General features: G+C 39.8%; 1 protein-coding gene across 3 annotated transcripts in view; it reads left to right on the top strand.

The window, feature by feature from the left end:
* Window positions 1-27,315, top strand: part of LOC126268335 (ras GTPase-activating-like protein IQGAP1) — a 345,429-nt gene that overhangs the window by 267,000 nt on the left and 51,114 nt on the right. For all 3 annotated transcript variants that reach the window (XM_049973901.1, XM_049973902.1, XM_049973903.1), the window contains 2 exons: window positions 8,178-8,415; window positions 19,740-19,864. In XM_049973901.1, coding sequence (XP_049829858.1) covers window positions 8,178-8,415; window positions 19,740-19,864 — 363 coding nt within the window. The remainder of the gene's footprint in view (window positions 1-8,177; window positions 8,416-19,739; window positions 19,865-27,315) is intronic.

The raw sequence follows: 27,315 nt of genomic DNA, 5'->3' as shown, positions 1-27,315 counted from the left end.
GAAAAATAAAGAGACCTTTGGAGAAAAGCGAACCACTTGTATGAATATCAAAAGCTCAGATGGAAACCCAGTTCTAAGCAAAGAAGGGAAAGCAGAAAGGTGGAAGGAGTATATAGAGGGTCTATACAAGGGCGATGTACTTGAGGACAATATTATGGAAATGGAAGAGGATGTAGATGAAGATGAAATGGGAGATATGATACTGCGTGAAGAGTTTGACAGAGCAGTGAGAGACCTGAGTCGAAACAAGGCCCCGGGAATAGACAGTATTCCATTAGAACTACTGACGGCTTTGGGAGAGCCAGTCCTGACAAAACTCTACCATCTGGTGAGCAAGCTGTATGAGACAGTTGAAATACCCTCAGACTTCAAGAAGAATATAATAATTCCAATCCCAAAGAAAGCAGGTGTTGACAGGTGTGAAAATTACCGAACTATCAGTTTAATAAGTCACGGCTACAAAATACTAACGTGAATTCCTTACGGATGAATGTAAAAACTAGTAGATGCTGACCTAGGGGAAGATCAGTTTGGATTCCGTAGAAATATTGGAAAATGTGAGGCAATACTGACCCCAAGACTTGTCTTAGAAGAAAGATTAAGGAAAGGCAAACCTACGTTTCTAGCATTTGTAGACTTAGAGAAAGCTTTTGACAATGTTGACTGGAATACTCTCTTTGAAATTCTGAAGGTGGCAGGGTAAAATACAGGGAGAGAAAGGCTATTTACAATTTGTATAGAAACCAAATGGCAGTTACAAGAGTTGAAGGGCATGAAAGGGAAGCAGGGGTTGAGAAGGGAGTGAGACATGGTTGTAGCCTCTCCCCGATTTTATTCAATCTCTATATTGAGCAAACAGTGAAGGAAACAACAGAAAAATTCAGAGAAGGTATTAAAATCCCCGGAGAAGAAATAAAAACTTTGAGGTTTGCTGATGACATTGTAATTCTGTCAGAGACAGCAAAGGACTTCGATGAGCAGTTGAATGGAATGGACAGTGTCTTGAAAGGAGGATATAAGATGAACATCAACAAAAGCAACATGAGGATAATGGAATGTAGTCGAATTAAGTTGGGTGATGCTGAGGGAATTAGATTAGGAAATGAGACACTTAAAGTAGTAAAGGAGTTTTGCTATTTCGGGAGCAAAATAACTGATGATGGTCGAAGTAGAGAGGATATAAAATGTAGACTGGCAATGGCAAGGAAAGCGTTTCTGAAGAAGATAAATTTGTTAACATTGAGTATAGATGTAAGTGTCAGGAAGTCATTTCTGAAAGTATTTGTATGGAGTGTAGCCATGTATGGAAGTGAAACATGAACGATAAATAGTTTAGACAAGAAGAGAATAGAAGCTTTTGAAATGTGGTGCTACAGAAGAATGCTGAATATTAAATGAGTAGATCACATAACTAATGAGGAGGTGTTGAATAGGATTGGGGAGAAGAGAAGTTTGCGCCAGAACTTGACTAGAAGAAGGGATCGGTTGATAGGACATGTTCTGAGGCATCAAGGGATCACAAATTTAGCATTGGAGGGCAGCGTGGAGGGTAAAAATCATAGAGGGAGACCAAGAGATGAATACACCAAGCAGATTCAGAAGGATGTAGGTTGCAGTAGGTACTGGGAGATGAAGAAGCTTGCACAGGATAGAGTAGCATGGAGAGCTGCGTCAAACTGGTCTCAGGGCTGAAGACCATAACAACAACAACAACAACAACAACAACAACACCAATACATCATTTAACTAGGTTCTTTTTTTTGTGACATGAGTATAATGTAAATGAAATTATGAAGCATGAATAATGTGATCCTCCACCTTCCCCCCCCCCCCCTCCCCTCCTCTCCCCCTCATTCCTAGCTTTAATGTAGTCACTTATATTAACACTTTGCAGCTACCACAACTTCCATTTTAACCAGCTTACTGTTGATATCTATTTACAGTTTTTATTCCCCCTACTTACTTTATTGTCAAACTGACAATTCTTTAGTGTGTCAGGAAGTCAATCGATCCCTTCTTTTAGTCAAGATGTGCCATAAATTTCTTTTCATCCCTGTTTGATTCAACTTGTTAGTTAGCACATCTACCAATCAAATTTTTGGATTTCTCCTGCAGTACCATATTTCAAAAGCTTCTGTTCTCTTGTTGTCTGAACTGTTTATTGTCCTTGTTTCACTTCAGCACAAGGTTGCACTCCAAAGAAAAAAAGTTTTCGTGTCTACTTTAGCCATCATCAATCATCAACAAAATTCATCTACTACTTTTAATGTCCTTTCCTAGTATAATTCCCTAACCATTACCTTATTTAATTCACATTTGTTTGATTAACCCTGTTTTATTTTTGTTGATGTTCTCCTTGTAATCTTTTATCAAGACCCTATCCATTCAGTGCAATTGCTCTTCCAAGATTTATGCTGTCACTGAAGTTCTCTTTGGGTTACTTTATTGCCTGCTCTTCATACAAATTGAATAATGTCTCATTCTCTTCTCAACTACTGCTTCCCTTTAATGTCCTTTGGTAACTCTTGACTGGGTTCTTTAGAAGTTGTAGATAAATTTTCACTCACCCCTGTTACCTTGAGAATTTCAAAGTATGTCTCTCTGTCAACATTTTCAAGAGCTTTCTCTAAATCTACAAATGCTATATACATAGGTTTGCCTTGTTTCAGTTTATCTTCTGACATAAGTTGTAGAGGCAGTATTGTTTGAATGATCCCGAATTTCACTGGAATCCAAACTTATCTCCTCCAAGGGTGGCTACTATCAGTCACTCCATTCTTCTGTAAATCATTTGTGTTTGTGTTCTGCAGTTGTGGCCTATGATGAGTTGTTTGATGGTTTGCTAATAATCATACCTGTCAGCATGTACCTTCTTTGAAATAAGAGTTATTACATTCCTCTTGATGTCAGTATTTCATCTATCTCATATATCTTGGCCACTAAGTGGAGTAGATTTTGTTGTGGTACATCCCAAGGATATCAGTAACTCACAGAGAATTTTGCCTACTTCAGCTGCCTTGATTTTAAATAGGTCTTTCAGTGCTCTGTCAATTTCTTCTCTCATTATTGCATCCCCCAGCTCATCTTCATTTATTTTTTCTGGGAGATGGGATTAGGATTGCTCAGAAGAACCATAGATTCTTGAGAGTTACAGACAGAGCATTAGGGAGCAGTAGACTAGAACATGAAAGGGATGCTGTAGAAGACGAATGAGTAGCTTTGAGAGATGAAATAGTGAAGGCAGCAGAGGATCAAATAGGTAAAAAGACAAGGCCTAATAGAAATCCTTGGATAATACAGGAAATATTGAATTCAACTGCTGAAAGGAGAAAAAATACAAATGCAGCAGTAAAGCAGGGGAAAGGGAATGAAATTGACAGCAAGAGCAAAATGGCTAAGCAGAAATGGCTAGAAGACAAATGTAAGGATTTAGAAGCATATTTCAATTGGGGAAAGATAGATACTGCCTAGAGGAAAATTAAAGAGTTCTTTGGAGAAAAGAGAAGCAAGTGTATGAATATCGAGAGCTCAGATGGAAAACTAGTTCTAAACAAAGGAGTGAAAACTGAAAGGTGAAGCAGTATATGATGGTCTGTTCGAGGAAGATGAACCTGAAGGCAGTATTATAGAAATGGAAGAGGACATTGATGAAGATAAGGTGGGAGATGTGATACTGCAAGAAGAGTTTGACAGAGCACTGTAAGACCTAAGTTAAAAAAAAGTTTCTGGGAATATGGGAATAGATAACATTCCATCAGAGCTACCCCCACCCTTGGGAGAGCCAGCCATGACAGACCCCTTCCATCTCGTGTACAAGATGTATGAGACAGGCGAAATACCCTAAGTCATTCAAGAAGGATGTAATAGTTCCAGTTATAAAGAAAGCTGGTGCTAACAGGTGCAAATATTGCTGAATCATCAGTTTCATCACTCATAGTTGCAAAATTCTAACATGAATTCCTTATAGCAGAATGAAAAAACTGTTAGAATCTGACCTCAGAAAAGATAAGTTTGGATTGCAAACCTATGTCTATAGCATTTGTGGATTTAGAGAAAGCTTTTGATAATGTTGAATGGAGTACTCTCTTTGAAATCCTGAAGGTAGCATGGGTAAAAATACAGGGAGTGAAAGGCTATTTACAAATTCTTCAGTAACCAGACGGCAGTTATGAGTTGAGGGGCATGAAAGGGAAGTAGTGGTTGGGAAAGGAGTGAGACAGAGTTGTAGACAATCACCACTGCTATTCAGTCTGTACACTGAGTAAGCAGTAAATGAAACTAAAGCAAAATTTGGAGTAGGAATTAAAGTCCAGGGGACAAAAAATAAAACTTCGAGGTTTGCCAAGGTCATTGTAATTCTGTCATAGACAGCAAAGGACTTGGAAGAGCTGTTGAATTGAATGGGCAGTGTCGTGAAAGGAGGATGTAAGTTGAACATCAACCAAACCAAAACAAGGCCAGTGGAATGTAGTCGAATTAAATCAGGTGATGCTGACGGATTTAAGTTAGGAAAGGGGACGCTTAAAGTAGTAGATGAGTTTTGTTATTTGGGTAGCAGAATAACTGATGATGGCTGAAACAGGAGGATATAAAATGTAGACTGGCAATGGTAAGAAAAACTTTTCTGAAGAAGAGAAATATGCTAACCTCAAATGTAAATTTAAGTGTTAGCAAGTCTTTTCTGAAAGTGTTTGTATGGAGTATAGCCATGTACGAAAGCGAAATGTGGATGATAAGCGGTTGATTGATAGGAATCATTCTGAGACATCAAGGAATCACCAGTTTAGTGCTGGTAGAAAGTTGGCAAGGGGGGGGGGGGGGGTTAAAAATTATAGAGGAAGACAAAGAGATGAATTTAGTAAGTAGATTCAGAATGGTGTAAGTTGCAGTAATTGTTGGGAGAAGAAGAGGCTGGCACAGTATAGAGTTGTGTCAAACCAGTCTTCAGACTGAAGACCACAACAACGCTTTCCATCATATTCTCTTAAAGTTTCTTTTCTTTAAACAGCTCTTCTGTATATTTCTTCCATTTCTGTCTTCCCTTCTCTGCTTAGCACTGGCTTACCATCTGAGCTCTTACTATTTGTGCAGTGGCTTCCCTTTTCCCCAAAGGTGTCTTTGGTTTTCTTATGGACAGTACTTACATATTCCGTAGTTATGTACACTTCTACACTTTTTCATTTCTCTAGCCACACCTGCTCTGCTATTTTGCACTTTGTCATCTCTGTATTCCCTTTCACTTGCTTCTTGTGCTGCATTTTTGTGTTTCCTCGTATAGTCCATTAAATCCAGTTTCTCCCATGTTATCCAAGGATTTCTACTAGACATTGTCTTTTGACCTATTTGATTCTCTGCTGCCATCACTAATCCTATATAATCTAGTTCTTTCTGTTCATCACAGTCCCATTTCCTTAATGTTCAACTATTCCACAATTCTCGCAGTTCAGAATTTGTTTTCTAAATCTCTGTCTCACAATTATGTAATCTACTGAAACCTTATGCGATCTCTCCCTCTCATCCATGAAGATTGACTGAAAAGTAATGCTTCCATTTTCGTAATTCTTCAACAGTTGGCAGCATTGATATGCGGCAGATACTGACTTGTTCCATAGTCTCTTCTCTACAGCTCCAGTTAGCAGGAAGCCTTAGCACATAACGGTTGTGTTGTTATAGTGCAAAGTATGGAACCCTGTGCAGACAGTCAGTCAATGCAATTTAAGCAATGTGTAGTCATTGAATTATTGAGAGCAGAAGGTGTCACCACAAAGGAAATTCATCAGAGAATGAAAGCAGTTTATGGTTATTGTGTTGATGTGAGTACTGCTCATCATTAGGCGAGTAAGTTTAAAGTTGTTGAGGCGGGAATATCTGATCTGCATGACAAACAAAGAGTTGGACGTCCTGTGACAACAACCACAGAGTTTCATAAGCAAAAGGTAGACAGATTGATCCAGGATGATCATTGTATCACTCTGTAAGAAGTTGCAAGCACAATCGGCGTTTCACAAGAACATGTGGATCACAATATTGCTTTTCTTCACAAACAACACACTTAATGTGCCAGTGCAGCAGAACTTCATAAACTGAATCTCACCACTGTACGGCATCCTCCGTACAGTCCAGATTTAGCACCATCTGACTTCCATCTGTTCCCGATAATGAAAGACGATGTGCAGGGTCTCATTATGCTTCTGCTGAAGGCCCTGAGAGAATTGTGAGACTTTGGTTGCAGAAAACAGAGTGGCAACTTCTTCCATAACGGCATCAGAAAACTTGTTCATCGTTAGCAGAAATGTATCCAATTGGCTGGTAATTATGTGGGAAAGTAAATATTGGTAATTAAAAATCACATACTAAGGATTATTTCCGCATTTGATTTATTAAAATATTTCCATCCATATCCAATTAACGAAGGTGGAGGCATTACTTTTCTTTCAACATTCATACATACACAACACTCTTAAACCAAATGTTAGACATCTTCAATTGTACTATGTGTAAAACTCTATTAGACAAATTCTCATTTCATTTCTTTCCCCCAGTCCATTATCTCCAGATGTTTTCCATTGTCTTCCTTCTCCTGCCATTGAATTTCAGTGTCCCATAACAATTAAATTTCTTCTCACATAACTATTTGGATAATTTCATTTATAGTGTACATTCTTCCAATCCCTTCTTCATCAGTGGAACTATTGGCATACAAACTTTTATTACTGTGTTGGGTATTAGCTAAGTATCTTTCTTTGTTAGAATAATGCATTCACTAAGTGTTCGTAGTAGCTTCCTTGCTTTCATATTGTCTTATTCATTATTAGACATACTCCTCCATTACCTCTATTTGATTTTTGTTGATCACAAATACTCGCTTGACCAGAGTCCCTGTTCTTCCTGTCATTCCATTTCACTAATTCCCAGTATATTTACCTTCGTTTTCCATTTCTCTTTTTAAATTTTCTATTCTACCCACCTACACTCTGGCCTGTAAAATGCAAGTTTTGTTCTTCCTGATGACAGTATCCAACCTGAGTAGCCCAAACTGGAGACAAAGTATGTCTGACTAAATTTCTTAACTAACACACATTTTTGAATTATTTGTGTGGTACTTCTGAATTGGCCAATTTCTGTAACTTAATTTGTATATTTTTTCTACCTATCTGCTTCTGGAGGAGTCACAGGCGCAATTGGAAAAATATAATAGAAACTCTGTATTGCTTCCATAAATTCAAAAGACATTTACATGACACTTACATTTATATTTACTGAACTACATAAGCTCTCCTGATGTAATAATTCATATTACTGTCGGATTTGCTGGTGGGTACTTTATTTACTCATACCGTATTTTCAGCAATTCACCTGGCTACCATCCTCAAATGAAATTCCATATTGCTTTGTTCTGCTGATGCTGCTTCTGTAAATTAAAATGCATATGTAGCAGATGCAAAAGTCAGTACTGCCCCTTAATAATATAATGTATACATGCAACACCAACATGTCATAAACTACAGCGAGAGTAGTGTGCAACTATCAACAAGTGCTATTAAAACCATCTGCTGGCTGAGACAACGAGTGTTATATTTTAATATGTGCAAAAATGGAGTGCCATGTCAGGTGTAAATAAAAAAGCCTTTGTCTACATAAATATGATTATCCACCAATCTGATTTCAATGTACTATTTAAGGACATAGAATTCATATATTACACAAAAGTTAACATGCTTACTGTTGCACATACAGGCCTTTAATGAAATGTTAGTAGAGGAAACTGAAGTAGCAAAAAACAAGTCCTTGTTTACTTATACTAATTAAATCAATGCATTCACGAGATTCAAAACCCAAGTATTACATAAAAATATGACCATGTAATGTTACTAATAGTGTATAACCGACTGTTTGTGCTTACAGACTGTATCTAAGGAGTTGGAGAAGTTGAAGACCAATTAGTTCCTCAGGCTTATCTTAAATTAGTACCAAATTGACTGATTAACCAATAATTTTCCCAGTAGTTATGTAGTACACACAGATATTCCTTTTCTGTAGAAGTTGTCATAATTTTATTTGTCATGGTTTTTCCCCTTGCTTCAAAATTAGGTTCAGAAAATGAGATTTTATTTTTTAAAGCTGTTCATTTTCTTTGGTGGTAATTTTGTTGACATTTAATACAATTTTCTTCTCAGTGCGAAGGAGTTATTGCTGCAGCTGTTACCACAAATGGAAGGAGCCACTTTGTTAGAAGCTCTGTCATGCAAGTACACTGGTCAATCTGAAGATAACGAGTTACAAAGACTCTCTCAACTTCTAGCGCAGCTTGAATTAGCAGGCCTGGTAACTCATACTGATGGTTTTCAGCAGCTTGTAACTGCAGTTGCGTCTGACATATGTCGCCGTGGTCGTAGAAGACAGCTCCTGAGAAAGGTATTTTGCTATAGGTGAATTTTGTTATTATTGTTCATTCAAATGTTACATATTCTATTGATTTGTGGTGTATATCAGAGATTGTTCATTTCACTGTTTAGAATAAGAAGCAAAAAATGCATAACATTGTTATAAAAAGAAGAATTACACCCAGAAATTCATTAAATTAACTGGGACAGTTGGGCTGACCAGTACTTAACTCCAGCAAATGCAGCTCCTAGTTCAGCAGACAGGAGCACTTGTAAATAAAATCCACTAATATTCCTACCTTTCAGAATCACAAGTTCCTTCTTTAGCTTAGGAGAATAGGAGTTTTGGGGGAATGGGGTAAGAGGATCTCTGGGGTAAAAAAAAAGAAGACTGTAAAGATAAATTTAGAGGTATAGGTATTACAGTGTAAATCATGTTGGACAGTGGCTCTTTACAGAGAGGATGTGCAATAGGGAACTGTGGACAGGATGAGGTTTGTGTAAGCTTGGTTGCAGAGACGCGGAAAACAAAGCTCACATTTCCAAACTGTGTTACTGCAGTGAACAATCAGGTTCATTCGGCTGTGATTGTATTAAATGTTTATAGCTATGGAGAGAATAATGAACATTGTAACCAATTTTGATCAGTCATTAAGATGAGAGAAATTTTGTTTCATGTCTTTACGATGTTGCATCAGCTGCTCCACAGTTATAGCCTGTGTCATGTCAGTAAGTAAGAACAGCTGATGAAGCTTTGTGAAGAAATCGGGTACAGTTTTTCTCAAAAATGCTATCGTCTAATGACAAAGTCTTTGAACTGGCTACAATATTTGTCATTTCAGTGCAATTTGAACTGTTGTTATAAGTAAAACTGTAATACGCTATCACCTAATCTACATCTACATTGATGTTCCACAATCCACTTTACAACACAAAGCGGAGAGTATCCTGTACCCCTACTAATCATTTCCTGTTCTGTTCCACTCGCAGATAGAATGAGAGAAAAATGACTGTTTGTATGCCTCCATATGAGCCCTAATTTCTCGTATCTTATCTTCGTGGTCCTAACGCAAAATGTATGTTGGCAACAGTAGATTCATTCTGCTGCCAGCTTCAAACATTGGTTCTCTGAATTTCCTCAATAGTGTTCCTTGAAAAGAATGTCACCTTCCCCTTGAGTTTCCAAAAGCATCTCTGCAAAATTTGCATGTTGTTCGAACATTCTAGTAACAAATCCAGCTGCCTGCCTCTGAATTCCTTTGATGTCTCCCGTTAATCCGACCTTGTATGTATCCCAAACACTCGAGCAGTATGCATCAGTAGGTTGCATTAGCATCCTGTATGTGGTCTCCTTTACAGATGAACCACACTTTCATAGAATTCTCTCATAAACCAAAGTCAACCATTTTCCTTTCTTACCACAATCCTCACATGCTCCTTTATTGTATGATTATATGATAGTGGAACAAACACTGGTAGCAGTTACTTCTGTAAAATATCTGGGAGTATGCGTGTGGAACGATTTGAAGTGGAATGATCATATAAAATTAATTGTTGGTAAGGCGGGTACCAGGTTGAGATTCATTGGAAGAGTCCTTAGAAAATGTAGTCCATCAACAAAGGAGGTGGCTTACAAAACACTCGTTCGACCTACACTTGAGTATTGCTCATCAGTGTAGGATCCGTACCAGATCAGGTTGACAGAGGATATAGAGAAGATCCAAAGAAGAGCGGCGCATTTCGTCACAGGGTTATTTGGTAACCGTGATAGCATTACGGAGATGTTTAGAAAACTCAAGTGGCAGACTCTGCAAGAGAGGGGCTCTGCATCGCGGTGTAGCTTGCTCGCCAGGTTTCGAGAGGGTGCGTTTCTGGATGAGGTATCGAATACATTGCTTCCCCCTACTTATACCTCCTGAGGAGACCACAAATGTAAAATTAGAGAGATTAGAGCACGCACGGAGACCTTCAGACAGTCGTTCTTCCTGCGAACCATACGCAACTGGAACAGCAAAGGGAGGTAATGACAGTGGCACATAAAGTGCCCTCCACCACACACCGTTGGGTGGCTTGCAGAGTATAAATGTAGATGTATAAATGGAGATGTAGATGTATAAATGGAGATGTAGATGTATAAATGGAGATGTAGATGTATAAATGGAGATGTAGATGTATAAATGGAGATGTAGATGTATAAATGGAGATGTAGATGTATAAATGGAGATGTAGATGCTCACTCCAGTTCATATTGCTTTGGAACATTATTCCCAGATATTTGGATGATGTGACTGTGTCAAGGAGGACACTACTAATGCTGTATCCAAACATTATTCATCCATATTATCTTACATTTTTGTACATTTAGAACTACTTGCTATCCGTGATCTGAAAGCTGACCGATCCATCGTCATTCTTCCGGCGGACAAGGGTTCCACGACCGTGGTACTTGACCGTCGGGAGTATGTGGCTGAGGGATTGTGTCAGCTTTCAGGCAACACTACATACAAAGTTTGCCAAGGTAATCTCATTCCTGATGTCCAGGTGGAGCTTCAAGGAATCCTCAGAACCTTAGGCCCCCTACAAAACCTTTCACCTGACTCCATCAACCTCCTGACCCCACTGACACCCCGCACCCCAACCTTCTACCTTCTTCCTAAAATTCACAAACCCGATCATCATGGCCGCCCCGTTGTAGCTGGTTACCAAGCCCCCACAGAACGTATCTCTGCGTACGTAGATCAACACCTTCAACCCATTACATGCAGTCTCCCATCCTTCATCAAAGACACCAACCACTTTCTCGAACGCCTGGAATCCTTACCCAATCTGTTACCCCCGGAAACCATCCTTGTAACCATTGAAGCCACTTCCCTATACACAAATATTCCGCACGTCCAGGGCCTCGCTGCGATGGAGCACTTCCTTTCACGCCGGTCACCTGCCACCCTACCTAAAACCTCTTTCTTCATTGCCTTGGCTAGTTTCATCCTGACTCACAACTTCTTCACTTTCGAAGGCCAGACATACCAACAATTAAAGGGAACAGCCATGGGTACCAGGATGGCCCCCTCATACACCAACGTATTTACGGGTCGCTTAGAGGAAGCCTTCCTGGTTACCCAGGCCTGCCAACCCAAAGTTTGTTACAGATTAATTGATGACATCCTCATGATCTGGACTCTCAGTGAAGAACAACTCCGGAATTTCCCCTCCAACCTCAACTCCTTTGGTTCCATCAGATTCACCTGATCCTACTCCAAATTCCATGCCACTTTCCTTGATGTTGACCTCCATCTCTCAAACGGCCAGCTTCACACAGCCGTCCACATCAAACCAACCAACAAGCAACAGTACCTCCATTATGACAGCTGCCACCCATTCCATATCAAACGATCCCTTCCCTACAGCGTAGGTCTTCATGGCAAACAAATCTGCTCCAGTCCTGAATCCCCGAACCATTACACCAACAACCTGAAACAGCTTTCGCACCCCGCAACTACCCTCCTGACCTGGTACAGAAGCAAATAACCGGAGCCACGTCCCCATCCCCTCAAACCCAGAACCTCCCACAGAAGAACCCCCAAAGCGCCCCACTTGTGACACGATACTTTCCGGGACTGGATCAGACTCTGAATGTGGCTCTCCATCAGGGATACGACGTCCTCAAATCCTGCCCAGAAATGATATCCATCTTTCATAAAATCCAACCCACTCCACTAAGAGTGTCTTTCCGCCGTCCACCTAACCTTCGTAACCTCTTGGTTCATCCCTATGAAATCCCCAAACCACGTTCCCTACCCTCTGGCTCCTACCCTTGTAACCGCCCCCAGCATAAAACTTGTCCCATGCACCCTCCCACCACCACCTACTCCAGTCATGTAACCCGGAAGGTGTACAAGATCAAAGGCAAAGCCACGTGTGAAAGCACCCACGTGATTTACCAACTGATCTGCCTACACTGTGAAGCATTCTATGTGGGAATAACCAGCAACAAACTGTCCATTCACATGAATGGACGTAGGCAGACAGCGTTTGTTGGTAATGAGGATCACCCTGTGGCTACACATGTCTTGGTGCACGGCCAGCACATCTTGGCACAGTGTAACACTGTCCTGTTTATCTGGATACTTCCCACTAACACCAACCTATCAGAACTCCGGAGATGGGAACTTCCCCTTAAATACATCCTCTCGGGATTGGAATGACTCCTTACCCTCTCCCTTAAAACTCACATCCTTTTGTCTTTCTCTCTCCTTCCCTCTTTCCTGATGAAGCAACTGTGGGTTGCGAAAGCTTGAATTTTTGTGTGTGTGTGTGTGTGTGTGTGTGTGTGTGTGTGTGTGTGTGTGTGTGTGTCAACATACCAATGCTTTCGTTTGGTAAGTTACATCATCTTTGTTTATATATATATTTCTGTGATTCTGCTATCTCTCTTCAAGCTACACACAAGGCAATGCATCACATTTACTGATACTTGATGCGGCTATACATACACTGCCAGGGGGAAAAAGAAAAAGTATTCACTTGTAAATGTTTCCAGTTCACACAAGATTTATTGTTGCAAAAATGCGTGTAGAGTACATGAAATAATTATATTTTCAGATCAATAGCACAAACAGTTCTGAGGTACCAGTTATCAACCTATGTTGAAACACCCATGCTAGTACATGGTGTAGCTTCCACAGACGGCAATTCAGGCACTTTCTCTATCAACCAATCAATTGTACGGATGGCACATACTGTCCTGGGACATGTTATGCCATACCTGCTTGACCTGTTCAGTTTGTTCTGTAACAGTTGTTGGTAGGCGAGTCGCACGAGTCACTTCTCATCCCATCATATCCCACAAATGCTCGATTGGAGACAAGTCTGGAGATCATGCTGGCTGTGGAAGTTGCTGCAAGTCTTGAAGAGTACTTTGAGTTTCACAGGCTGTGTGTGGACAAGCATTATCCTGTTGGAACAACACATCACCTTACTGTTGCAAGAACAGCAAAAGAACAGGTCTAACACATTCTGCACATACCAAGTGCTGATTAGCCTCCCCTCCAGAAACACAAAAGGGGTAAAAGGTGAACGAGAGTTGTTGGTTATCGTTCCTCTCACCAAAAGGCCTCAGGTGGGGCCAGTGTGTCTTGGACAAATGCACTGTGTGAGACAATGCTTACCAGTTCTATGTTGTTAGCACAAATGACCACCACTTGCGTGCAGGAAGAATCACCTTTCATCGCTGGAGACCATGGTGTACCATTCCATCTTCCAAGTGATCCTCTAAAGGACCATTTGAGCCATGCATGCCGATGAAGTGGCATGAGTGGAAGATGGGTTAGAGGTGTGCTTGGCCTTAGTCCCATTGCCAATAACCAGTTTTCAACTGTTCTTGTTAACACAGGTGGACTCTCAAGTTGTATTATCTGTGCTGTGGTATTTTTACGATCTGCCATTGCTAGCTTTACAATATGATCATCTTGGCGGGTGTCCAGGCTAAATGAACATCCAGAAACTCGCCTATAGGTGTGAGAATGTTCAGTAGCACCATTGTACAGCTAATGCAGTCATGTCCAACTTGTGCATCAGTTCTCTGAAAGGACCATCCTGCCACTCAGAAGGCCACAGTGTGACCCCTTTCAACATCACTCAGTTGATTGTAGAGAGCGTTAGTGCGTCTCGGTGGCATGGTTGCCTGCTGACTTTACACATTTCCGTCACACTGAACCTTCTGACTGTGAGCATTCCCTATTAAAGGGCGGACAGAAATGACGCACTGGTAGCCATGCCATTACGTTATTTTTTGGTGGACTGTGCTGAAACCATTATCTGTATATGTAGTATACCGCACGTGGCATATGGCTTCATAGGATCAAAATCGATATTTTCTTTCCAAGCGTAATAATTTTTTTTTTCTCATGTAGTGTATAACTGCACAGAAACATATACCCTTACATTTTTTGCTCATACTACATTATCATCAGTAGGTTTCCCTGCATTTGATGTATCAGCAGATTTTGTTGTTCATGCTGCAATCTGTCTTCTGCATTATAGTTGATATTTCGGCACAGTTAGTCTTTTGCAATTTTGTTGTTTCGGTGTGAAATACCATGTGTTGTGAATATAGGTCACAGAGTTCTAAAACCATGAAAACCTCTACCACCAACAATAAATGCAAATGACAAACTATGTTGAAATATCAGTTACACAGTAGTAGTTTTTCCCCCCGAGGTATTCATAGCAATAGTTAAGCATTCTGTTGAGGCTTTTGTGTAGTTCTTTCCAATACACTGCTTCAAGAACCTCGAGAAGTACTCCTCTCATCACAGAATGTCATATTTATCTCAGTATTCAGTAAAAGTGGTGAATAGCTAATTGTAACTACTTCTATTAAGCTGAAACCTAGTTCTCTTGAGTGTTGTACAGCCGGTGTCTATGCTCCTAATCAAAATCATTCATTCTAGCAGTTTAGATGCTGTATTTGATGTAATATTGGCTGCTAGTGTTCCTCATCAATATTTTCCTCTCAGGTCCTTTCTAGTTGTGATTATTTTGCCATTTTGCATTGTTGTTCAATAATGTACAGATATCAATCAATATTATGAAAGACTATTTTTGTGACAGTTTCATACCACAGAAGAAATCTGAAGTAATGTGAATTTTAACTAGCAAGTTGCCTCAACAAAATAGGATAGAACTTTGACATGGTGATTTAAATTTAAAATTACTAAAACCGAAGTTTGCAGTTTGATCTGCCCCAATGGAACAGTTTTGCAAGTAGGATCAATATGGAGTTAGATCTGATGCTTCAGGTGACTTCTAGGTCAGACATGGATTCACTTCCTGTTGACACTGTTGGCAAGTGGGATTTCCTAAGACATGGCGTGTATCTCAGTAGGAATGGGAAGGCTAAAGTGGCCGGGTTGCTAGCAAAATCCTGTGGAGGGGGGGGGGGGGGGGGGGGGGGGGGCTAGAGCCATCAGTCACTTTGCAACCAATGACTCGTGGGACTACCCTTTTCTTTCTTCTTTTTTTTCCTTCTTTTTAGAAAAGATCAGTGTCCACTGCTTCAACATTGAAAGTAATTAAGCTTTATGAGAAGCTCAGGCAGGCAGGTACTAAAGATGTTAAAATATCACAAGATTCTTGTAAAAGTACAGTGAAAAATAATGTTAGTATAGTGCTTCAGTATATCAGGGTATTAAAAACCAAAGTACAGCAGCTTCTTGTTTGTTTGGAAGATTTAGAAACTGAGGATGTAACAGGTATACTGTGCCTGTCTGAACATTATACAGCCACAGATATGGAAAAGTAAATGTAACTGGATATAAGCTTTCAGCACATGTACAAGGTCTGTTCAACAAATTCTGAAATATTCTTAATTTCCAGCTAGTGGCATGTTGGAGCAAAGTGCAGTTGGCGCCAGAAGTTTCATTGTTGTGTGTCTGTTAGTTATTGTTCAGTGCTGTATTGAGTCGAATGTTGTGTTACACAGTTTGTGAATTTCGATATGGCAGAGCTAGAGGAGCAACACGTCTGCATTAAATTTTGTACAAAATTCAAGAAAACCTTTACAGAGACACACCAAATGATGCAGGAAGCCTACAGTGATGAGTGCTTAAGCCATACTTGGTGTTACGAATGGTTGGGAAAGTTTCTAAGGTTCTCCAAGACAAAAAGTAAAGCTTATCAGGTCAGGTCAAAGTCATGCTGAAAGTTTTCTTTGACTTTGAGGGAGTAGTTCACAAAGAAAATTATAGTGTGAAGTGACATAAAACACTGAGGTAATAAATGTCATGGTATACCTACTAATATTGTATCACACATCCTTTTGCTTGGCATTGTGCTGCAACATGGATTCAACAAGTCATTGGAAGTCTCCTGCAGAAATATTGAGCCATGCTACTTCTATAGCTGTTCATTATTGCAGAAGTCTTGCTGGTGCAGGATTTTATGCACGAACTGATCTGCCAATCACATCCCATAAATGTTTGATGGATTCGTGTTGGGTAATTTTGGTGGCCAAATGATTTGCTTGAATTGTCCAGAATGTTTTTCAAACGAACTACAAACAGTTGTGGCCCGGTGACATGGCACAATGTCGCCCATAACGTGAAGTCCACAAATGGCTGCAAATGGTCTCCAAGTAGCCGAACTAACCATCTCCAGTCAATGGTCAGTTCAGTTAGCTCAGAGGACCCAGTCCATTCCATGTAAACATAGCCCACAATGCTGTTTTGACCACTTGGGTCCTTCGCTTCATGGGGTCTGCGCCACGCTCGAACCCTACCGTCAGCTATTACTAACTAAAATCAGGATTCTTCTGACCAGGCCACAGTTTCTCAGTTGTCTAGGACCAACCAATTTGGTCACAAATGCAGCAGAGATGCTACAGACAATATGCTGTTAACAAAGGCACTCGCCTCAGTTGTCTGCTGCCTTAGCCCATTAACGTCAAATTTTGCCACACTGTTTAATGGCTACATTCTCTGTACATCACATATTGACTTCTGCAGTTATTTCATTCAGTGTTGCTTGTCTGTTACCAGTGACAGCTCAATGCAAATGCTGCTGCTCTCGGCCATTAAGTAAAGGCCATCAGCCACTGAGATGTCCATGGTGAGAGGTAATGCCTGAAATTTGGCATCCTTGGGATGCTCATGACACTGTGGATGTCAGACTAATGAATTCTGGAATGAATTTCAAAATGGAATACCCCATTCATCTAGCTCCAGCTACCATCCCACATTCAAAGTCTGTTAATTCCCTTCTTGAGACTGTAATCATGTCAGAAATGTTTTCTTTTGAATCACCTGAGTGAAAGTGACAGCTCGACCATTGCACTACTCTTTTATACCTTGTGTACACTATACTATTGCCATCTGTATGTCCTCATATCACTATCCCATTACTTTGATCACCACAGTGTACATAATTAACAATATTTGGTAAGTGAGATTTTCTTATGATGGTGACCCAGAAATTCAGAGGCATTGTAGAAGCAGTGGTCAAGCAAGAACTGTTTCAACTTTACGTTAAATGTATTCGGTGTTTGTAGGCATTTTAAGTAAGAAGGAATATAGTTACATAATGTCAACTCCAGTATGATACACATCTCCTTTTCATAAGATTGTGTTTACTGTGTATATTTGAAGATTCATCTTCTGCCTAGTTACATATACAAGTATATCATAGTTATGTTTGATTGTTTTTTTATGTGTATAACCAAGCCAGGGGCTGCATTTTCAAACTTTTAAAATGGAATCAACAGGAATCCCTGCATTTAGCTTTCATTATCATCCTGATAAACTTTTTCTGTGTTTTACACGTGTTTTTAAAATTATTCTGTACATCGGTAGTCACTATGTACCACCAAGGCACAATGTCACCTCAGGCAACAGGTGAGCAGCTTGTATTTTGAGTGAGAATCCTAACAGCATATGTTAGTGTATTCAGTTTTATTTTTTATTTTTTTTATTGAAACTGTAAATAATGTGTTCAGAAAATTATTAAATGATTCTCTGCAAATGCCATGAAATTTTGATGAAGCATAGCATATACAGTTCTGTACTGTAAATGGCATAACATCATTAATAAATATAGACTTTGAACAGACATCTGTAGCTAAGCCAGAGTATTCATAATTTTTGGATATGAGCATTGATGAGAAAATGAATAGAAAAAAGACTCATTCATGATCTGTTGAAACATTTGAGTTCAGCTAGGGTTATTGCAAATTTTAGTGATGTCAGTAAATTAGTCTACTATGCCTATTTTCATTCACTGCTCTCATATGGCATCATATTTTGGATTAATTCATAATTAAAGAAAGTTTATAATCAGAATAATCGCTGGAACCCACTGAAGGTCATCTTGCAGAGTTTATTTTAGGAACCAGGAATATTCACAGTAGCTTCACAACATATATAAATGCATTTATGAAATTGTTATTAATAACTCATTCCAGTTCAAAAGCAGTAGCAATGTGCATAGGAGAAATTCTGATCTTCACTATCTGGGTTAAATCTAACTACAGCACAGAAGGGGTGCATAAGTTATGCAGCCACAAGAGACAATACGAGCATGAAGAGACTCTACATTTGGTACCGGGGTTGCGTAGACAAGAGCTTTCAAATGCCCCCATAAATGAAAGTCAAGAGGGTTGAGGTCAGGAGAGGGTGGAGGCCATGGAATTGGTCCACCTCTACCAATCCATCAGTCACCGAATCTGTTGTTAAGAAGCATACGAACACTTTGACTGAAATGTGCAGGAGCTCCATCGTGCATGAACCACATGTTGTGTCGTACTTGTAAAGGCACATGTTCTAGCAGCACAGGTAGAGTATCCCGTATGAAATCATGATAACGTGCTCCATTGAGCGTAGGTGGGAGAACATGGGGCCCAATCAAGACATCACCAAGAGTGCCTGCCCAGACGTTCACAGAAAATCTGTGTTGATGGCATGATTGCACAATTGTGTGCGGATTCTCGTCAGCCCACACATGTTGATTGTGAAAATTTACACACTGATCACATTGGAATAAATTAAAATGAGCTCAAACATGGAAATTAAGCGTTTCCGGACACATGTCCACATAACATCTTTTCTTTATTTGTGCGTGAGGAATGTTTCCTGAAAGTTTGGCCGTACCTCTTTGTAACACCCTGTATATATCACTTTATTCTACCTCTGTGTGAGAGTACTGTGAAATTTTCTCTTATACTTGGATCTAGATGGAGTGATGTCAATAAATCATCATGGGACATAAAAGAACTTATGTTCTATGTTGTTAACTTGAGTTACATACTTACTTTCATTACTGTTCTTCTATAGCAAACGAGTGAAAATATATATTTGACCCGTGCTAACAACATAGTGCATAAAAGAACTTGTTTTTCAAGACGAATTGTGGATTTCAATACATATAGACAAAAGTATAATACAACATAAAATCTAATAGTATTATTACATTGATGTAGAATAAGATGATGTATAAATGTAATGTCAATAGGAACACTTGATAATGGCACATATGCCTAAACGAGCTTGTCAGGAGCTTATGTAATCAACAAGAAATACACAGTTCACAGCTAATTTCTACAGTTTCTATGTATGTATGTATGCATGTATGTAATTTTGTACTACTAATTCACATTTGTATCTGTGCTGCATATGTGAGTAATAAGCTGACTGATGTCATGCCTACAAAGTTATGGATTTGTTATTGATTTCTATGCTTAGATTTGTTGTGATTTGGTTATTATTAATATAATTTTCCTGCAATTGTTGATGACAATAAGAAAAAGTTAATAGATGATTTCTGTACAGAAGCTCTTCATTACTATACTTTCTTTCTGCCTCACAGGAAATCCAAATGCTGAGAAGCACAAAACAGAGCCTGGAGAAGAAAACACAATTTTTTGAAGAGCAAATCAGCTACTACAGTGAATATATTCAAAAATGTCTGGAGAATCTGAATGCAGGTAAAAGGTAAGTAATCATAACATTATTATTCTTATGGAAATTGTGAAAATAATTGTACTACTTCTTTGTAATAGTAAGATAAATGACTTTGGTAGACATGGTTAAGATAGTACGTGTCACATACTGAGATAATTGCTCAAGCCACTTTAGTTAATTTGTTGAGAAAATAATATCGGTTTTGCACACAGTAACTTTAAAAGTAAACTACATAATATATTGGAATACTTTCTACGCATTTTAAATCGAAACAGTTATCACCAAAGATTAGCAGTTAGCAGGAGACCCAGGTTCGAATTCTGGCCTTGGTTCAAATTTTCATTCATCACTTCAGTTGGCAACTATACATCACAATAGCATTCTTTTAAAAATCTAGGATTGAATGTAACAGTATCATGAAAAATATAGTTGCTACTCACCACACGCACACACGCGACCACAGTCTGGCTGTTGAGGCCGCACTGCAAGCAGCTGCCCATGATGAGAGGCACAGTCAGGTGGTGGGGGTGAGGAGGAGGCTGGGGCAGGGAGGGAGAGGGATAGCAGGGTAGGAGTTGGGGACAGTAAAGTGCTACCTCTGTGACCATACAGTGATGATATAGAGAGATGATAGGGCAGCTAAGTGCAGTTGGGCAGGGGAGGGTACAGTAGATTAGTGGAGCAGAAAAGGAGAGAGGGGAAAAGACTATATGTGCATTGGTGAAACAGAGCACTGTATAGAGCTGGAATCAGAACAGGGCAGGGGCTAGGGAGTAAGGACAAAGCCTAATGCAGGTTGAGGTAAGGAGGGTTACAGGAACATAGAATATATTCCAGGGAGAGTTCCCACCTGTGCAATTCAGAAAAACTGGTGTTGGTGGGAAAGATCCAGATGGCACAGGCTGCAAAGCAGTCATCAAAATGCAGCACATTGTGTTGGGTAGCATGCTCAGCGATGGGGTGCTCCAGCTGTCTGCCATGTCTAATCTCTCCAGTCACCCATAACCACAACCACCACCACCACCACCACCACCACCACCACCACCTCCCAAAGTCCCACCATCTGGCCACAGAGTAGCATTTCCCTTGTGACTCAGTACCACCCAGGATTGGATCAACTGAATCACATTCACCACCAATGTTTCAACCACCTCTCATTGTGCCCTGAAATAAGGAATGTCCTACCCACTATCCTTCCCCATGTCTCCCAAAGTGGTATTCCGCCAGCCTCCGAACCTACACAGTATCCTCTCCATCCCTACACAACTCCTGCTTCCAACACCCTGCCTCATGGTGCATATTCCTGTAATGGACCTAGATGCAAGAGTTGTCCCATACATTCTCCCACCACCACCACCACCACCACCACCACCACCTCCTACTCCAATCTGGTCGCAAGCATCCTATCCTATCAAAGGCAGGGCTACCTGTGAAACCAGTCATGTGATCTACAAGCTAAGCTGCAATCACTGTACTGCATTCTATATAGGCATGACAACTAATAAGCCACCAATGGCCACCAATAAACGGTGGTCAAGAAACAGCTGGACCACCAAATTGCTAAACATGCTGCCTAGAATGACGTTCTTCGTTTCAGTGACTGCTTCATAGCCTGTGTTATCTGGATCCTTCCCACAAACACCTGTTTTTCTGAATTGTGCAGGTGGGAACTTTCCCCGCAATGTAGCCAATGTTCCCATAAGCCTCCTGGCCTCAACCTTCTTTAGTCTTTGTCCTTACCCTCTAGCCCCTTCTCTGTTCCCATTCCAGCACTACAAAGTACTCTATTCCACCAATGCATCCTGTCTTTTCACGTCTCTCCTTTTCCGCTAATCCCCCTCTGTCTAACCTTTCGATTACACCTAGTTGCCCTCTGCCCTACCCTCTCTCCACCTCATCCCCATATGCTCTTACAAGTAGCACTTACCATCCCCCGCCTCTACCCTACTATACCTCCCCCACCCTGCCCCATTCTCCTCCTTACCCCCACCACCCAGTTGAATCTCTCGTCGTCATGTGCAACTGTTCACCGTGTGTGTGTGTGTGTGTGTGTGTGTGTGTGTGTGTGTGTGTGTGTTTCTTTCTATAGCCAATGAAGGCTTTGTTGGCTGAAGCTAATTTTTTGACAGTCTCTTTGGTGTTAATATCTGCAACACAGCATCTCCACTATACCGTAAGTAGCACTTATCGTATTCATAATATTGTAACATTCTTTTAAATTTGGCATCTTTGTTTTAGTTAATTATAAACTTGAAAACAGTGTTATATTTATCATCACAAGGCACATGATTCACAATTCTTCCACACAACATTAAATAATGAATAAATTAGAAGTGTAGTTTAAAAATTATAATAATAAGATTAATAATAATTTATTGTTATTGTCATTGTTGTCATCATTATTAATGCACTGTATCAACTAAAACACTAAAAAAAACTGTGTATCGCTTTCTCTGATACAAAATTCAATGCTGTTACATCACAGCATGCCTTCATTTTCTAATATGTATTTCCTAATATGTATTCTGATTAAAGACTAGGAAATTTGGAAAGCTTATTATTCAGTAGTAGTACATAATTTTTGCAGCTATCAGTTCTCATCTGAGTATCCCATTTTGGCAATTTTTAAAAAGGTTCTGCTCTTTTAACATAGAAATAGATTATATTTATGCTCTTGTTTTCACGTAGTAAGATATTCTATAAAAAAGAGAACATTCTGTGGATTCAGCAGTATCAGTTACCTCCTGAGTGAACAATTGTAAGCAAACAGACAATATTATCTTACAGTATGGGAACTTCAGTTGTAGAATGCGCATGTCAGTTCTAAAAATGCATCCAGTAGCAGAATAAGTTTGCTCCATTTGATTTATTGTGTTAAACTGATTTGTTTCGAATGTGCACAAGAACATTTGAAGAATTATCATTGTAGTGTGCGTTTTTATAATTTAAAAAAAAATATTTTATCAAATCATCATCATCATCTTAACAATTAATATTAACCACAGGTGGCACAATTGTGAAGCTTTATCTGGCAGTCAGGTTGCTGGACTTAATCAGATTCCTAACTATTTAATTCTCATTTTATTCATGTATGCCATCACAAAAGACTTTTTCAGATAGTATAGTTCTGAAATTATGCAAATTTCACTAAATATCAAAGTTTTGTAGGCCCCAAAAATGGGAAGTATAACTGATCAAAAACTCTTCTTGGCATTTAGGGCTTTAAGATAATTGAGTTTCTCAGAAGGCTATCCACCAACATTTTACACATTGGAAAATGTCAAACTAAATGTTACTACTTACCATAAAGAAGACACGTCAAGTTACAGACAGACACAATTAAAAGACACTTAAATTGCTTTGGGCCACAGCCTTGATCAGTAAAGGAGAGACACACACAATCCACATAAAGACAGGGAAGCACATAACATGCACAAATGATCACCAACTCCAGCTTCTCGGGCTGGAATGCAACTGTCACGTGGGGTGCAAGCAGCAATCTAGAGGGGGCGGGGAAGGAGAAAGAATAGTTGTGTATGAGTAGGAAGAGAGATGAATACTGTCTGGTAGAGAATGTAGGGACTAGACTGCCAACAAACACAGCATCAGGAGATTGTGGGGCAGAGAGGTGGACAAAAAAGGAGCAAAAACAAAGAGGAGTGAGGAAGATGAGCGGATGCATTGGCAGAGGGCTGCGAATAAACAGGGTGAGAGATTAAGATGGTTAGTAGATGATAGAACAGAGGGTAAGGAAACCGTTGGGTGGAACATGTGGCAACAGTATGCTACTGTAGATTGAGGCCAGGATAAGTACGGGAGCAGAGAATGTTTTGTAAGGATAACGCCCTTGTGTGCAGTTCAGAAATGCTGTTGGTGGAGGGAAGGATCCAGATTGCTTGGCTAGTGAAGCACCCATTGAAATCAAGTGTTCAGTTGCATGTTGTGCCACATGGTGGTCTACTTTGCTCTTGACTACATTTGGTGATGCTGTTCATCCTGGTGGGCAGCTGGTTGGTAGTTACACCAATATAAGAAGCTGAGCAATGATTGCAGTGGAACTGATATATGACTTGGCTTCTTTCATAGATGGCCTGGCTCCTGATGGGGTAGGATAAACCTGTGACAGGATTGGAATAGGAAGTGCTGGGTGGTGGATTGGGCAGGTTTGGTGCCTGGGTCTTCCACTGGGATATGAACCTTGTGGCAAGGGATTGGGATTGGGAGTGGCATAGGGATGGAGGATGTTGTGGAGGTTGGGTGGGCGACAGACCACCATGTTAGGAGGGCGTGGGAAGTATCTCGGGTAGGACGTCCGTCATTTCAGGGCATGCTGGTAGGTAGTCAAAGCTGGTGAAGGATGTTGCTCAGTTGTTCCAGTCTGGGGTGGTACTGGGTGATGAACAGGACACTCCTTTGTGGCTGGTCCGTGGGTGTGGTGGGAGGATTGGCAGTTTGAAGGGAAATGGCACAGGTCTGTTTGCGAACTAGGTCCAGGAGATAGTGCCTGTCTGTGAAGGCCTTGATGAGATCCTCAGCATACTGAGCAGGGGAATTTTTGTCACTGCAGATATGCCATACCCGGTTGGCCAGTCTGTAAGGGAGGTATTTTTTTGTGTGAAAGGGATGACAGCTGTCAAAAGAGCCATCACAGAGGAGGAGGTAAACATCTAGTTGGGTTGAGGAGCAGCATGTGAAGAGGATTAGGGAGAAGATATTGAGGTTGTGAAGGAACCCACACACAACTACCGACCCCAGCATCTCAGGCTGGGATGCAAGCAGCAGTCTGAAGGGGGCGCCTGTTGGCATTCTAGTTCCTGAATACTCCACCAGACAGTGTTAGCCTCTCTCCCCATCTGTTCACTACTATCCCTTCACCTCCCCCCCCCCCCCCCCCCCCCTTCCCTAGATTGCTGCTTGCATCCCAAGTGATAGTTGCATTCTGGCCCGAGATGCTGGAGTTGGTGGTTGTGTGCGAGTGAGGTGTGCTTCCCTGTATGAGTACATGGTATCTAACTCTCTTTTACTGATGAAGGCTGTGGCTGAAAGCTTTATGTAAGTGTCTTTTTCCTACATTGTTTGATGAATGTTACCTCTGTCGTTTAATATTTGATAAAAGTAGACACACTCCTCAACTTCCTGTAGAGGCATTTTTACAGTAGTCCTATTGTTATTCTCAACTGAAGTAACTGAACAACATTTTAGACTTGCAAATTTACTAAAGATAAATTAAAAGTGGCGCAAAAGATCAAGGCTATGCCTACATTGAAGGAAATGCACAGGAACTGACAGTATTTGCACTGTCACCAAAGTCAATGTTGCACTGAAATGAGTTGAGACTCAGAAATGTGTCCATTCAGTTTCAAACCATTTCCTCCATCTTTACCATATTATTGCACAGTAATTCAGAAGTAATAAATGTAATAAAAGTTTTGTTCTATTTTTACAGTACATAGCCGAACTTTCTAAAATGTTTTTAAAAACAGTATTCCATATACTGGAATATGGTAGTTTGGATCAAAATGACAAAAATTTTCAGTAAGCATGGGTCCTAAAATGCCTATCTTAAAAGCTGTGGACACTTGTTCAGTAGATAGGTTTAATAGTAATGGAGATGTAGTGCTCATAGCTCTTAAGGTATGCATTTTAAAGCCCATGTTTGTTGGACTTTGTCTTTTTTGGTCCATACTACCACCTCTCAAAATATGGAATACTTTTTTAACACCGTGTATATACCAATGGAATGATTTTACTATTACATGAGAAATACAGGGACAGTTGTTTGAAAACAAATGGACCCATTTGAAATTAGCCGTTTTTTATAATGTCAGGCTGAAATTTGTTTTGTATTTTCTTACTCCTTTTCTTCATCTGGAAATTTCCTGTGGTTTGAGATTTATTTGTGTTGTTAGTTGTTGCTAGTCCCATATTTATTATTTGTGATAAGAATGCAATTAATTTTCATTCATTGTTTTTACTAAAAAATTTATTTTGTAGTTGTAATTATTGCATTTTATGCCACAGGCAAATTTTCAACTGTGGTTTATCTTGGGCCCATTTATATTATAAAAATCTCTTTAACTTTGAACAATGCACTTTGGCAACTGCTAGACAGTGTACTATGGAAGCTTTGATCAAAGATCATTGTCAAACGTAGAGTGTGGGTATGATCAAAGTTTGCCACATTGTACACCTGTTTGACTTGCTTCATGTGCTTCTAACCTGTAAAATGATATCAGAGTTTACTTCGTGTATGGCTACCACTACAGTGATAATTTGTAACTGCAAAGAATATGCAATTCTTCTTAACACCCAACACATTGATTATGAAAACCACAATAATCAGTAAGATCCTTAACAAAGAAATAACTGCAGCTATCAGCTGTGTTCAGAGTTGATGCATCGTAGATGACATGAGGAAGAAATTCAGTGGACTAAGGATTTGGCCGAAATCTAAGTGGTGTTAATAAAGCACAAATAAATTAAATGAATGTATTTCTTTGTTACTCTAAATAACCTAATCTTCATAAAATCCTGCTCAAGTGAGTTTACATACAGTTTCACATGCCTCTGAAACAACACGTGAAGTGGTATGCTATGAGATGAGATGTGGGTATTACATTGCAAGCTGGAATCGTTTTCACTTGTTGTTAAAAATCTTAATGTAACCTTGAGATGATATTTAGCAGGAACTGGATTTCATAAATTAGTGATGTTTTTGCATATATAATGGGCTGTTTTTGCAACGGCAAACCGAAATGTATATTTGTCCATTCTCAAATAACTTTCATAGCTTTTTATGTCATCACACTGGACCTCCATGAAGCAAATTCCGATGGATACTGCTTCAAACTTATCATTACCTACAGTTTCACACACCTTCATTTCCATTTTGCTTTCATTTTAATCAGTATGCTTACTGCCAACATTACATTAAATTCTGCTGCCCAGGAGAGTAAATATTCAGCATTTACATATTTTCATTTATGAAGTGATTTTCTATACATCAAATTTTATCGGTACGTAGACACTTTTACCTATCAGTTATGTTAAGAGGTTTTGGCAGTTCATAGACCTGCATTAAAATATTAGCCACTCAAATTTATCAACGTATGTATTACACGTAGCTCATGTATTATTGTTGTGGATGTCTTAGTGAAAAAGAAAAACATGTGGCACATTCCAAGTCAGGTGTTATAAAAACAGGGAAAAAAATCACTCTTCAGTTCATCATTTACACTTGCACACTTTCGTACATTTGTCAGATACTGACTCCTAGCCAGCCGGAGTGGCCATGTGGTTCTAGGCGCTACAGTCTGGAACCGCGTGACCGCTACGGTCGCAGGTTCGAATCCTGCTTCGGGCATGGATGTGTGTGATGTCCTTAGGTCAGTTAGATCATTATCTTCACAAGTATATTTTATGACATGCGCACTTTCTGTGCAGTTTACACTGTGTCAGTGCAAAATAAATATGATGATGAC

This window comes from Schistocerca gregaria, chromosome 1 (assembly GCF_023897955.1).
Source record: "Schistocerca gregaria isolate iqSchGreg1 chromosome 1, iqSchGreg1.2, whole genome shotgun sequence".
In the NCBI taxonomy this organism is placed as follows: Eukaryota; Metazoa; Arthropoda; class Insecta; order Orthoptera; family Acrididae; genus Schistocerca; species Schistocerca gregaria.
This window is presented reverse-complemented; position numbering and strand designations above follow the sequence as displayed.